The sequence below is a fragment of the Diabrotica undecimpunctata genome, chromosome 5 (assembly GCF_040954645.1).
Source record: "Diabrotica undecimpunctata isolate CICGRU chromosome 5, icDiaUnde3, whole genome shotgun sequence".
Taxonomy (NCBI): domain Eukaryota; kingdom Metazoa; phylum Arthropoda; class Insecta; order Coleoptera; family Chrysomelidae; genus Diabrotica; species Diabrotica undecimpunctata.
The window spans coordinates 22,388,154-22,400,693 of NC_092807.1; the positions used below are offsets into that span (position 1 = coordinate 22,388,154).

General features: G+C 29.8%; 1 protein-coding gene across 2 annotated transcripts in view; it reads left to right on the forward strand.

Annotated features, from left to right (window-relative positions):
• The window catches only part of Atg2 (Autophagy-related 2), a 117,461-nt gene that overhangs the window by 35,360 nt on the left and 69,561 nt on the right, over positions 1-12,540 (forward strand). For both annotated transcript variants that reach the window (XM_072531643.1, XM_072531644.1), the window contains exons 4-5: positions 130-232; positions 9,327-9,738. In XM_072531643.1, the coding sequence (XP_072387744.1) occupies positions 130-232; positions 9,327-9,738 (515 nt within the window). The remainder of the gene's footprint in view (positions 1-129; positions 233-9,326; positions 9,739-12,540) is intronic.

The window sequence follows — 12,540 nt, forward strand, 5'->3', positions numbered from 1 at the left end:
CCATACTTAACCATTGCTACTTCTGCATCATCTTGTTTAAACCTATTTTTGCGTTAAAGTTGCCCATAATTATTGTGTAATATGCTGGTATGGCATGCAACGTTTAAAATAATTTTTTTTAATTTTTAGTTCTAAGTAGAGTGAAAGTAAAATTTATTGACACAGTATTTCAAATTGAACATGTTCCAAAACAAAGCACAACAGGAGTGGGCATAGTCATCAACATTGATTTGTAAGTATACGTTTGTATCTAAATTTTTTTGCTTATGTTTTACCACAAAATTCTAGTTTAACATAGGTTCATTTTGAAATTTCAAATTGGAACACGGAAATAAGAATTCAAAATCCGAAACCTGCGTTGCCAGGCTTAGGGTGCGTTCATTACGGAGACCATCGCATGGAATCCTCGCCTAGAACATATCACTGATAGCCCAGGAAAATAAGCATTTTGTCATGACACTCGTCCGGCCAGGCAAACGACAATTGTTTTGAGTAGTATGGACCTCTGTAACAAAAACCTATATATTTCTGTAGTCGATTTTTGGGACTTAATTAGTTATTAACAAATTAAGGTCAAAAAACGGAAAATTTTTGCTTTTTTCGTCAATCAGTAAAAAATGAAGCATTTTAAACAAATTTTAGAGGAGAAGAAAATATTTTAAAAGTTATTTTAATTGTTTATCCCAAATTATTTTTTTTTGCAACAATATAGTCAGAAAATTATATAGCTTTGGTAATTGTAAGGGTAGTTTCTGGAAGAAGACTTGTTCTAATATTTGCATTAAAAAAAAAATAAGAAAATTAATTCTAAATATTGCAAAATAATTTTGCAAAAACATGTCGTTTTTTTGCTTATAAACAATTAGAATAACTTTTTAACCATTGCCTGTTAAAATATTATTTTCTTATATTTAAAAAGCCTAATTTTTTTCACAAATTTAAAAGAAAAAATAATTGTACTAACATAATTCGGGACAAAATTAGCCTATTTTTTTATTTAATTTATAGCAGCTTTGTTTATATCTTCTTATATATATATATATATATATATATATATATATATATATGATATATTCTTCAGTATAGTTTTGAAATATTGTAAACATTTCATTTAATTAGCGAAACTAAATGGTTCAACAAAATGGAATGGTTCATTTACTCGACACTTAACTTCATTCACTATACATATTCCCAATTGTCAACAGAAGCACGTGAAAGCCAAACAGGGTCGTACTGATGTGTATCATATGATGTTTAAAAATATTTACTTTTGAAACTATTAGTGTAAGAATTTCTTGAAATTTAATCATTAAATCACAATTACACTAAACTCTAAAAAATAACACGACCAGTAAATAACTTAACAATAACTATAACATAAATATAACACAATATATTAACTTAAAAATCAACACGATACAATTTGAATTTAAAATGCTGGCAAGTTTGGATCTGTAACATGAGAATCTGTCTGGCTTAAGGTAATAAATTATATTTAATAGCCTCTTGACGAATGAGACGGCGAATATCAACACGTGCTCATGTATATTATTTTCTTATATTTAAAAGCCTAAATTTTTTCACAAATTTAAAAGAAAAAATAATTGTACTAAAATAATTTGAGACAAAGTTAGCCTATTTTTTATTTAATTTATAGCAGCTTTGTTTATATCTTCTTATATATATGATATCGTCCCCTTAATACTACAATTAGGTAACTCAAAATTTGCTATTTTTCAGGAGAGCAGTTTTAAATTTGAAAAGAAACAAACCGTGCTGTATTACAGTAAATGAATTTTTTTCTTACTATTTATAGCAAGAAGTTGAAATAAATCTTCTGATTAATTGTAAGCGTTCTAAAGCCTTGTTTTAGTTTTTTTTGTTATTGAAAATCAAGATATCTAGTTGTAGCAATTAAAATTAAACAAAAAATTAAATATACCTAGTTGTCGACGTAGCAATAAGTACAACTTTTTAATACCAAAAAAGAAATTTATTAACATATTTTGATCAAAATATAACAAAAAAAAGTAGAAGAACTTAACTAATAATTATAGCCAATATTTTTCTTTCACTCGGTCTCACTGATGTCAGATTCACTTGATACTTCTCTTCTTGTTGTATAAAAGGCAGGTTTTCAAAACAATCCTTATTTTCCAGAGGAATTGCGGGAGGTTTGGTAATAAACAATGTCAATAGATCCTTGTATTTTTCCAGAGTAATAGGGATTCTGTCCTTATACAAAGGATTTGGCATTATTGTAGTTATATTTTGAGTCGATTTTGTCCTTCTCTGGCAATTTAAAGTTCTAAATTCTTCGAAAGTTTTCTTTAAATTTCATAATGGATGGTTCGCATTTAGAAAAGAACATACAACACATTTTCTGTCATGCTACTTGCTGCCCACTTTCGTCCTTACCTCTGAAAATTAAAATTTTATCCGCATGATTTTTCCAATCCAATATTTGTTCGTGAGTAATGTTATGAATGATGTACGGTTTATCTCCCTTTCTCCGGGCACATCTAGCAATTGTTTTCCAGTCTTGTGGTAAATGTGTTTTGCCTACTCTTTTGAACTCTGTTGAAATGGCTGAGTGCATAGAGTCACACTCCATTTCACTATGGCCGGAAACTAGAAAGTTTAGTTCAATGCTTTCCAAATGTGGAATATGTTGAACAGCTGTTAGCTAGCGACGTTTTTATTTAAATTTTGTCCACCACATCTATCACTAAAACACTGAACCTGAGTTACTTGTTCCGGCAAAGATTCAAAGTATTGGTATAAACAAGTGGCAATCTCACAGCTGCCTCGTTTTCCTTCAACCTCGGTCCACATGAAGCAATCACCCTGTTTAGACACTGTATTATGAATGGTGAAGTTAAATACTTTTAGTCTTTGTTTGTAAAATAAAGCGTTATTTGTTGGGTCATTTGGTACCAAAAGAACTTGTTGAAGATCAAAATTGCAGCTTATGAGTGTACCGTTAGAATTTTCTGCTAACTGTCTACTTAATCTCTTTTCATCACGGGCTCTGTTCTTGGCTGCTATGTGAGTGAGATATTCGGTTTTCATAGATGCTTTATCGCTTAAGGGGGAGTTGTAGGCCACACAAACCCGGCACTGGTCTTTTAGAGGTCGGTAAAAGCCAAGATTATATTCCTCTGAAAATACCTTTCTATAAATGGCAGAGTTAGCTGGTGTTTGATTGTTCTCACCGCATTCTTTCTTGTATAACGAATACATAAGGGTGATGTTAAGGTCTGAGGATAAATATTTCCGTTGTGTTTTTGAACGGCTATAATGTGAACTGACTACAGGGAACTTCTCAATATGGTTTTTTACACTTGCGAGGATAGCAGGTGACGTGATCTTTTTTGTATGTTTCCCCCGATTGTCTACCAATTGTCGTGTTTTCTTCAGTTCTCTTTTTCATAGCTATGTCTACAATTCCTTTTCGAATTCCCAGGGTATTGATAAACATGGTTTTACAAACCTGGATTCTATTCGCATTTTTAGGTAAATAGAATAAAATGGTTTTTTGACGTCTGGACTGTTCTGTAGTATGCCATTTTTTATCTTTCTTTTCTGTATTGCCATTAATAAAGTCTCGTTTTCTTTCGTAGGATTCTAACTGGTAATATCTTCGAAAAATCGACAATCTCTCTTCATAGGAAAATTTTTCTGTGCATTTTCGTTTACAGGTAGCTAAACAAGCATCCTTCATGACTACTCCTGGTACGTATTTACCCCTAGAAGATAAGTATGCTTCGCCGCGTTGTTTTCTTGATTTTGCAATATTTCTTTTCCAGTTTTGTTCATTTCTTTTCCTCTTGACTTATCTGTCGTAACAGGCAACTCTTCCATGTCATGCAAGTCGTTGTTAATAGTTTGAAAAGTTCCATTTCCGAGAGCAAGTTCATTGTCAGAAGAATCATCAGAGTCCGGATTATATTCCGAGTGATCAGGAGAATAAGGATCAGAGTCTGTTTCCGAATCGTTATAACATTGTTTAGAAGTGGATGGAAGGACCTCAGTATTCTCATCTGAAAATAAAAAATACTTTAGTACTTTTTAAACTAAGTTTAAAGAAATGTTTATATTTTTAAATTTTGCGAATAAAAGATACCTATACGTTTTACAAAAAACAACTATTTAAAAATCTTTAACGAATCTTAAATAGTCTAATAGTTTATTAGTCTTAAACCGCTAAAAAATGTAAATAATGATAACCTAAAACTTTTTAAAAAACAGCGTTTTACAAATTTATTTTCATAGGCTTTACTAAATAAGTTCTAAAAATAAGTTCACCATAATATGCATACTCGGCATATCATGCTTATCACATAAAAATAGTATCCTACGGTATCAATTTTATATTTATGTTCAAAAACTAATGAATCGACAAATACCTAACCTATAAAAATAAGCTCTGCCACGATTTTAACAAATTTATTTTTCCAAATAGTATTTAAACACTCACCTTTTGTTTCTGTTAACTGGTCACGTACTAATCTTAATATATATTTGGCTCTTGTAGACATTTTTACTTTTGTTTCAAAAAATATTACGAAAAATAACGCAACAATGTCACTCAGAACGTATGCTATGACGAACTGCAGAAATAAGTATCTTAAAGAATATCCGGAGGAGGCAACGCATAACACGAGTTACCCGGGCGCACAATTAGGTATGTCAAGTTAAACACTTGCTGCAGCTGAAATTTTTGGCGTTGTCAGTTGCACATTTGGATATTTCAATATGACCACTTTTAGCAACAATTTTTTTTTTTCGAACTTATGACATAGCTATTAGTGTGTAATTGGATTCTCATGTATAGAATGGGCATAGAACTTACCTAGTTGTAGTATTAAAAAGAGCGTCAAAAATTATATTGGTAACGGTAGATAACTCAAAATCGTAAAATTTTGAGTTACCTAGTTGTAGTATTAAGAGGACGATATATTCTTCAGTATAGTTTTGAAATATTGTAAACATTTCATTTAATTAGCGAAACTAAATGGTTCAACAAAATGGAATGGTCCATTTACTCGACACTAAAAATGTATATTTGAATACTTGCAGTTATTGTAATAAAAAATTAGATGTATTAGATTAGATTTAGCCTATTTTTTATTTAATTTATAGCAGCTTTGTTTATATCTTCTTATATATATGATATATTCTTCAGTATAGTTTTGAAATATTGTAAACATTTCATTTAATTAGCGAAACTAAATGGTTCAACAAAATGGAATGGTCCATTTACTCGACACTAAAAATGTATATTTGAATACTTGCAGTTATTGTAATAAAAAATTAGATGTATTAGATTAGATTTAGCCTATTTTTTATTTAATTTATAGCAGCTTTGTTTATATCTTCTTATATATATGATATATTCTTCAGTATAGTTTTGAAATATTGTAAACATTTCATTTAATTAGCGAAACTAAATGGTTCAACAAAATGGATTGGTCCATTTACTCGACACTAAAAATGTATATTTGAATACTTGCAATTATTGTAATAAAAAATTAGATGTATTAGATTAGATTTACTTACAATATTGTAAAAAATAGATTGATAAATTTACATAAAAAGGATAAAAAAATATATAAGTCAAATTTGTGGGAAAAGAAATTAATCTAACTTTATTTCTATCATATCAAATTATTAATAAATTATTTACAATTTTATTAAAGAAGTATACATTAATCAGAAATATTTCTATTTTACATTTAAACTTACCTTAAATATTATTAAAAAAAATTTTTAAACAAATTAGGTGGTTTAGTTGACAATTTATTTATAGAACTAATGCATATTCGTAATGTACGCCAAAAGTACATACAAGTTCAAAAAGAAACGTTGAAATACATAAAAAAGGACCAGCGATACAGTTATCAGCTCCTTCTCCCTCCCTTCAGCTCCAGTGAGTTTCAAAGTCGGCTGATTTTAAAGAACACATTTTGAAGCTTTGTGGACGATTCCATTAAAAGGCAATATTTTTAGAAGCTAATTCATTAAAACTATAAAGTATATTCTTCCAAATAGCGCTAATTAGATTTCTTAATTGTTATAAACAAAGCTGCTATGAATTAAATAAAAAAAGAGGCTAACTTTGTCCCAAATTATTTTAGGACAATTTTTTTACTTTTGAATTTGTAAAAAAAATCGGGCTTTTTAAATATAAAAAAAATATTCTTACAGGAAATGGTTTAAAAGTTATTCGAATTGTTTATAAGCAAAAAATCGACAAGTTTTTGCAACATTATTTTGCAATATTTAAAATTAATTTTCTTAATTTTTTTTTAATGTAAATAATAGAACAAGTTTTTTCTTCCAGAAACTACCCTTACAATTACTAAAACTATATAATTTTCTGACTTATATTGTTGCAAAAAAAAATAATTTGGGATAAACAAATAAAATAACTTTTAAACTATTTTACCTATCACTTTAAAATTTTGATTATATTTTAAGCACTCCATAAAATACAAATGTTATAAGTTTATTTTCAAAAAAGTTATTAACATTTATAAAAAACCAAAATTTTTTACTTATTTTGCAACTTCCTAAGCAAGAAATAAGGATATAAACATTTAGAAAACGCCATTTTGAAAGTTATAAGTATATGACTTATAGGTTTCTTTTCTTCTAAAATTTGTTTAAAATGCTTCACTTTTTGCCGATAGACGAAAAAATCAAAAACGTTTCGTTTTTTGACCTTAATTTGTTAATAACTAATTAAATCCAAAAAATCGACTGCAGGAAACATATAGGTTTTTGTTACAGAGCACCATACTACTCAAAACAATTATCGTTTGCCTGCCGGAGGAGTGTCAAAAACAGGATACTTTTTTTGCTTATTTCCCTGGCCTATGACAGTGAAGTGAACGCTCGAATTTAAATAAAATGCATTTATTTGGTCGCAGCAAGGCTCGGTGCTCGGCATCTCGTAGTGTCGATCGCAGAGTACTACGGACGAGAATCGAAAAAATACTAAGCTGGAATACTATGGTCCCATGGTACAATGAATACAAGGTATGATATTGCGCATGACATTTGACAGCTGGCCCAGGAGTGTGACGTAGTCAAGACCGCTCGAACCCATTATTACAGCTTAACGTACACATTAATTTTGAAATTATGGTCAAAAATGATCGATTTTTTTTGTAAATGTTTTGTTTTGGTTATAATTGAATAAAAAATATATTTTCAGTAGCGTAAAGCCTTTACTTTTCCTGGGGGTTCAGGCGAAATATTTATTTTTGTTTTCATGCATATACTAATAATATACGCACTCTTTTTATATAGGTAAATAGTAGTAGATTTGCGTATTTTGATTCACTGTCACTCATTTCCAAGCAGTTTTACTGAAATAAAAACAAAATAGATTACAATAAAGAAAAATCAGATTTATAATTCAATATGGTATTTTAGATTTATTTACTTTTAAATTTAGTAAAATAAAAAATATACACATTACTATAACCCACCGATTATTATATGCAAAATTTACTTACCAAACAATACAATAATATGAGAAAATGGGACAAATTAGTTCAAACGCAAAACACAATAAATATCGACTTCAGACGACTTTACACCGGCAAGACAGAAGGCTTGTATAAAAACAAAAGTTCGACAATAATATCGCTTATCTGCAAATTGCAAGTTATGAGATAATAAATATATTTTAAAGTAACTCAATACTGACTGAGTCATCTATTTTATAATAGAAAAATAATTTAGATATATGCTTACATATGTCTCTTTATACAAATATATCCACTTCGCAAGTGAATATTCCACATTTTCATGAACCATCGCTGTTAAAAATAAGTGCTTTTAAAAACATTTGGATAAACTGAGTGATGTGCCTAGTTATGCAACTAGATAAAACTCCATTATAATATCTTTCATTTTGTAGATTAACGAAGACCCAGAATTCATATGAATATATCAGTTTAAAGCTTTTTAACATGTTACTGTAAAATTGTTGTCATTTTTTTAGACAGCAACCTTAAATGGTTCTTTCATATCGATTTGTTAAGTAAGAAACTAGCCTCAGCCTGCATGCAATTTGCAACAAGATCTGTTTCGGAGGAAATCAATTTAGCATCTTCCAAAATAACATATTTTTCTTTGTTATACCATGTTATCATTATTAAAATATATAATGTTATCATTAAAACAATACCAAGATAATTTTATGTGTGAAAATTACAAAAGATGCCATTTAAAATATTGTGCAATATTGTGTGACCTCACTACTACACTCATATTCAATGGCCAGCTAGCTCATCCGGTCTAAATAAAGTTGACTTTATCATTATTTATTTTGATTTTGTGTTTAGTTTAGTATATACATACAAATTTTGTATACCTTCATTATCACTTTTTTGTATCTTTTTAAAATAAAAGATAATTAAAACTTGTTTTTTAAAGACAAACTGTACCAAAAATCAATAAATTTAAATTAACTTCAAAATTTTATTTATGATTAAATATTATAATAACATAATTTTATCATCTCTTTATAATTACTATAATTAAATTAGCCAAATTATATAAAAACACTTAAAATTAAAAGTCTTTCCTACAACTACATTCAAATGTTGCGTGAAGAAGCGGTCTTGACTACGTCATGCGCGACGCTAACCGATTTTGCAACATTGTGTGTCATACCTTGTGTTCATTGTACCATACTATGGTCCAACTCCATGGTCCGATACTTGGCTCTAGGCTGGGCGCTGCACGTTGACGGTGAACGCTGGAATTTTTAAAGTAATGCATTTATTTTACGTGGCGATGATACTATGATACCATCCTATGGTACGACCGAGGGTCGGCGCCTCGTTATGAACGCACACTTATTGCAATATCATAGTATTACTACATGATGTGATAAAATGGAAACAAACGAATGAATATATTATTACATATACAGCTTAATTATATACCAGTCTTGTAAAAAAGTTGGCTTACTGGTTAGTAGGTGGCGCTAATAAGGTGATTACCCATGCTATAATTGATATATCTCCAATTCAAAACAACGAAAAAGAATATTGATAAGACTGTGTTTTCATTGTAGATATTTAACTTCTTTAGTTGTAACACTAGGAATCCTAAGATTTCCTACTTGGCGAAACTAAAACGGTAGAGATTTGGTTTTGATTCAGAGCAACTGCATATGTCGCTCTGATGAGACCTAATGAGGTTGAAATATGTATAAGCGGCTTGCGGATGCCCTGCATCGAAATTAAATCTTACACCGTCTTTCTGTTTCTTTAGTTGTTTTTAAAATTAAACAATTCTTTTAGGATCGAATACTCAGATGAAGCAGGCAACGATCCTTCCACAGAAGAAAATCTGGATCAGACAAATCAAGACTCAAAGAAAGCTTACGTCGTGAACTCATACACTACGAAAAACTTCATAATTACGGGAATAACGTTTTCAACGGTCGAATTTTTCAGTAAGGCACGAACTTTTAGTAGATCCGTGTTAACCCAATCTCATTTAGAAGCTGAAAACGATTCGTTAGTTACTGTGATAGAAAGTTCTAATATAGGTAGTGATTTTTCTCTTCCGACGCCTCAAAATGAGGAGAATGAAGGGGTTCCGAAAGAGGAGGAGGAAGAGGAAGAAGTTAACGAGGAAAAAGATACTGAAAAAAGTTTTAACGGGCAGCGAAATGTTATTAAGTTTGGTTATATTTCAGGCACACAAGAGGTAATTATTTTGTATATTATGTTTCTTGCTTTTGAAATATTAAGGATTTTAAGATAACGTCAGGATTGTATGTGTTGTGAGTGGTTTATACTTTACAATATTCTTTACTTATTTATACTTTACTTACCAAAATTAAATTATCAGTATGTTATTTATGTGTCTCGGTTGTGATCTTCCTGTGTAATCTGCCGTGTATAGTAGAAGCCACAGTTAGAAAGCAGTGTTGGGTTGCAAGTTTTATAATTGCGTATTAAGTTGTTCTTTGAAATCGCGTTAAACACGACGCAGAAGTCTCACAACAACAACAACTAGACCTAAACATATAGGTGGTAAATTAATTAATATTTAAATGGGAATAAGCCACAATTAAAGGTTAAAATACGTTTATTGACGTTTCAATTTCCACTTCGGAAATCGTTCTCAAAATACAAACATTAGTAAATTAAACAAATTTTGTTTTTGTTACTTAGTGAAAAATTCTTCTAATAATTTAATTTTATCTGACTCATCTATATTGACAATTCAGACATACATTATACATTTTAAAGTAGACGACTTTAAAATGATATTGCCAATATTGTTGAGTTGCGTTCCTGGGACGACTTTACTTATAAGATAGTTCATTCGATTACATGAAATCAACTTTAACGTGAGAATATCCGTCAGAAAAAATCATAACATGTAATTCGTCTTTAAAAAGACAAACACATGCCATGATGACAGTAAAATTCTCCTGTTAGTGATTCCATAGTAAATTATGAGGGAAAAACCAGGAAAAAAACCTCATAATACTATCCCGACATGGTAAGTATTTGATCTTGCATTTAGTTTACCTTCAATAAATACCAAATTCCGATTTTATATGTTTGTTATTTAAAAAAATATAAATGATGTATTCTCTATATGTTACTGACTTACCAATACTGGTATTTTCCTTTTATTAACTTCCTCTTTCAATATGGGTAACCAGATCCTACTACATTCTGCCTAGGAATTCGCGACACAATTGGTCTCATTTAGCATAATTAGAGCCGCTTCTTTGATTTTTCTCTTTTTACCATCAGTTTCTTTTAGGACTATATTTGAATCATTCCATTGAACCCTATGTTCATTATCCCATGCATGTTTACATATTTGAGATCTATCAAATTCTCTATTTTTAATATAGGATTGATGTTCACTTATTCTAACATTTAATGGCCTTGATGTTTCACCTAAATAAAACTGATCGCATTCACAAGGTATTTTATAAATGCAATTCTTTGTCCTTTCTTGTTCATTGTTAGGTTTGGTTTTGGACAAAATAGATCTCAACGTGTTTGTTGTTTTGAATGTTGTTGAAATGTTGAATTTATTTCCTATCCTTTTAAGCTTTTCCGATAATCCTTTTATGTATGGTATTGTTATTTTCCTCGTATTATTCCTTGTATATGCTGTAGGATCTCGTTCTAAGTTGTTTTGTTCTATTCGATCGATTGTTGAAAATTCCTTATTTATAAACGATAAAGGATAATCATTTTTTAATAAAACAGATGTTAACAAATGTTTCTCCTCCAAGAACGAATTTTCGTTAGAACAAGTAATTTTGGCTCTATCGTATAAGGATTTAATGATTCCCTTTTTAATATTAATATTGTGATTTGATTTGAAATTTAAATATCTGTTGGTGTGTGTTGGTTTTCTATACACCTGAGTTTCGTATCCAGTATCGTTCTTAGAGATTAAAACATCCAGAAAAGGTAATGTGTTATTATATTCCTTTTCCATGGTAAATGTTATTGTCTCTTCTTTATCGTTTATATCATTTAGGAATGTGTCCAACAACTCTGATCCATGAGGATCAGAGTTGTAAATTTATTGCAATTCCTTCATTTTGAAGTTGTTGGACACATTCCTAAATGATATAAACGATAAAGAAGAGACAATAACATTTACCATGGAAAAGGAATATAATAACACATTACCTTTTCTGGATGTTTTAATCTCTAAGAACGATACTGGATACGAAACTCAGGTGTATAGAAAACCAACACACACCAACAGATATTTAAATTTCAAATCAAATCACAATATTAATATTAAAAAGGGAATCATTAAATCCTTATACGATAGAGCCAAAATTACTTGTTCTAACGAAAATTCGTTCTTGGAGGAGAAACATTTGTTAACATCTGTTTTATTAAAAAATGATTATCCTTTATCGTTTATAAATAAGGAATTTTCAACAATCGATCGAATAGAACAAAACAACTTAGAACGAGATCCTACAGCATATACAAGGAATAATACGAGGAAAATAACAATACCATACATAAAAGGATTATCGGAAAAGCTTAAAAGGATAGGAAATAAATTCAACATTTCAACAACATTCAAAACAACAAACACGTTGAGATCTATTTTGTCCAAAACCAAACCTAACAATGAACAAGAAAGGACAAAGAATTGCATTTATAAAATACCTTGTGAATGCGATCAGTTTTATTTAGGTGAAACATCAAGGCCATTAAATGTTAGAATAAGTGAACATCAATCCTATATTAAAAATAGAGAATTTGATAGATCTCAAATATGTAAACATGCATGGGATAATGAACATAGGGTTCAATGGAATGATTCAAATATAGTCCTAAAAGAAACTGATGGTAAAAAGAGAAAAATCAAAGAAGCGGCTCTAATTATGCTAAATGAGACCAATTGTGTCGCGAATTCCTCGGCAGAATGTAGTAGGATCTGGTTACCCATATTGAAAGAGGAAGTTAATAAAAGGAAAATACCAGTATTGGTAAGTCAGTAACATAT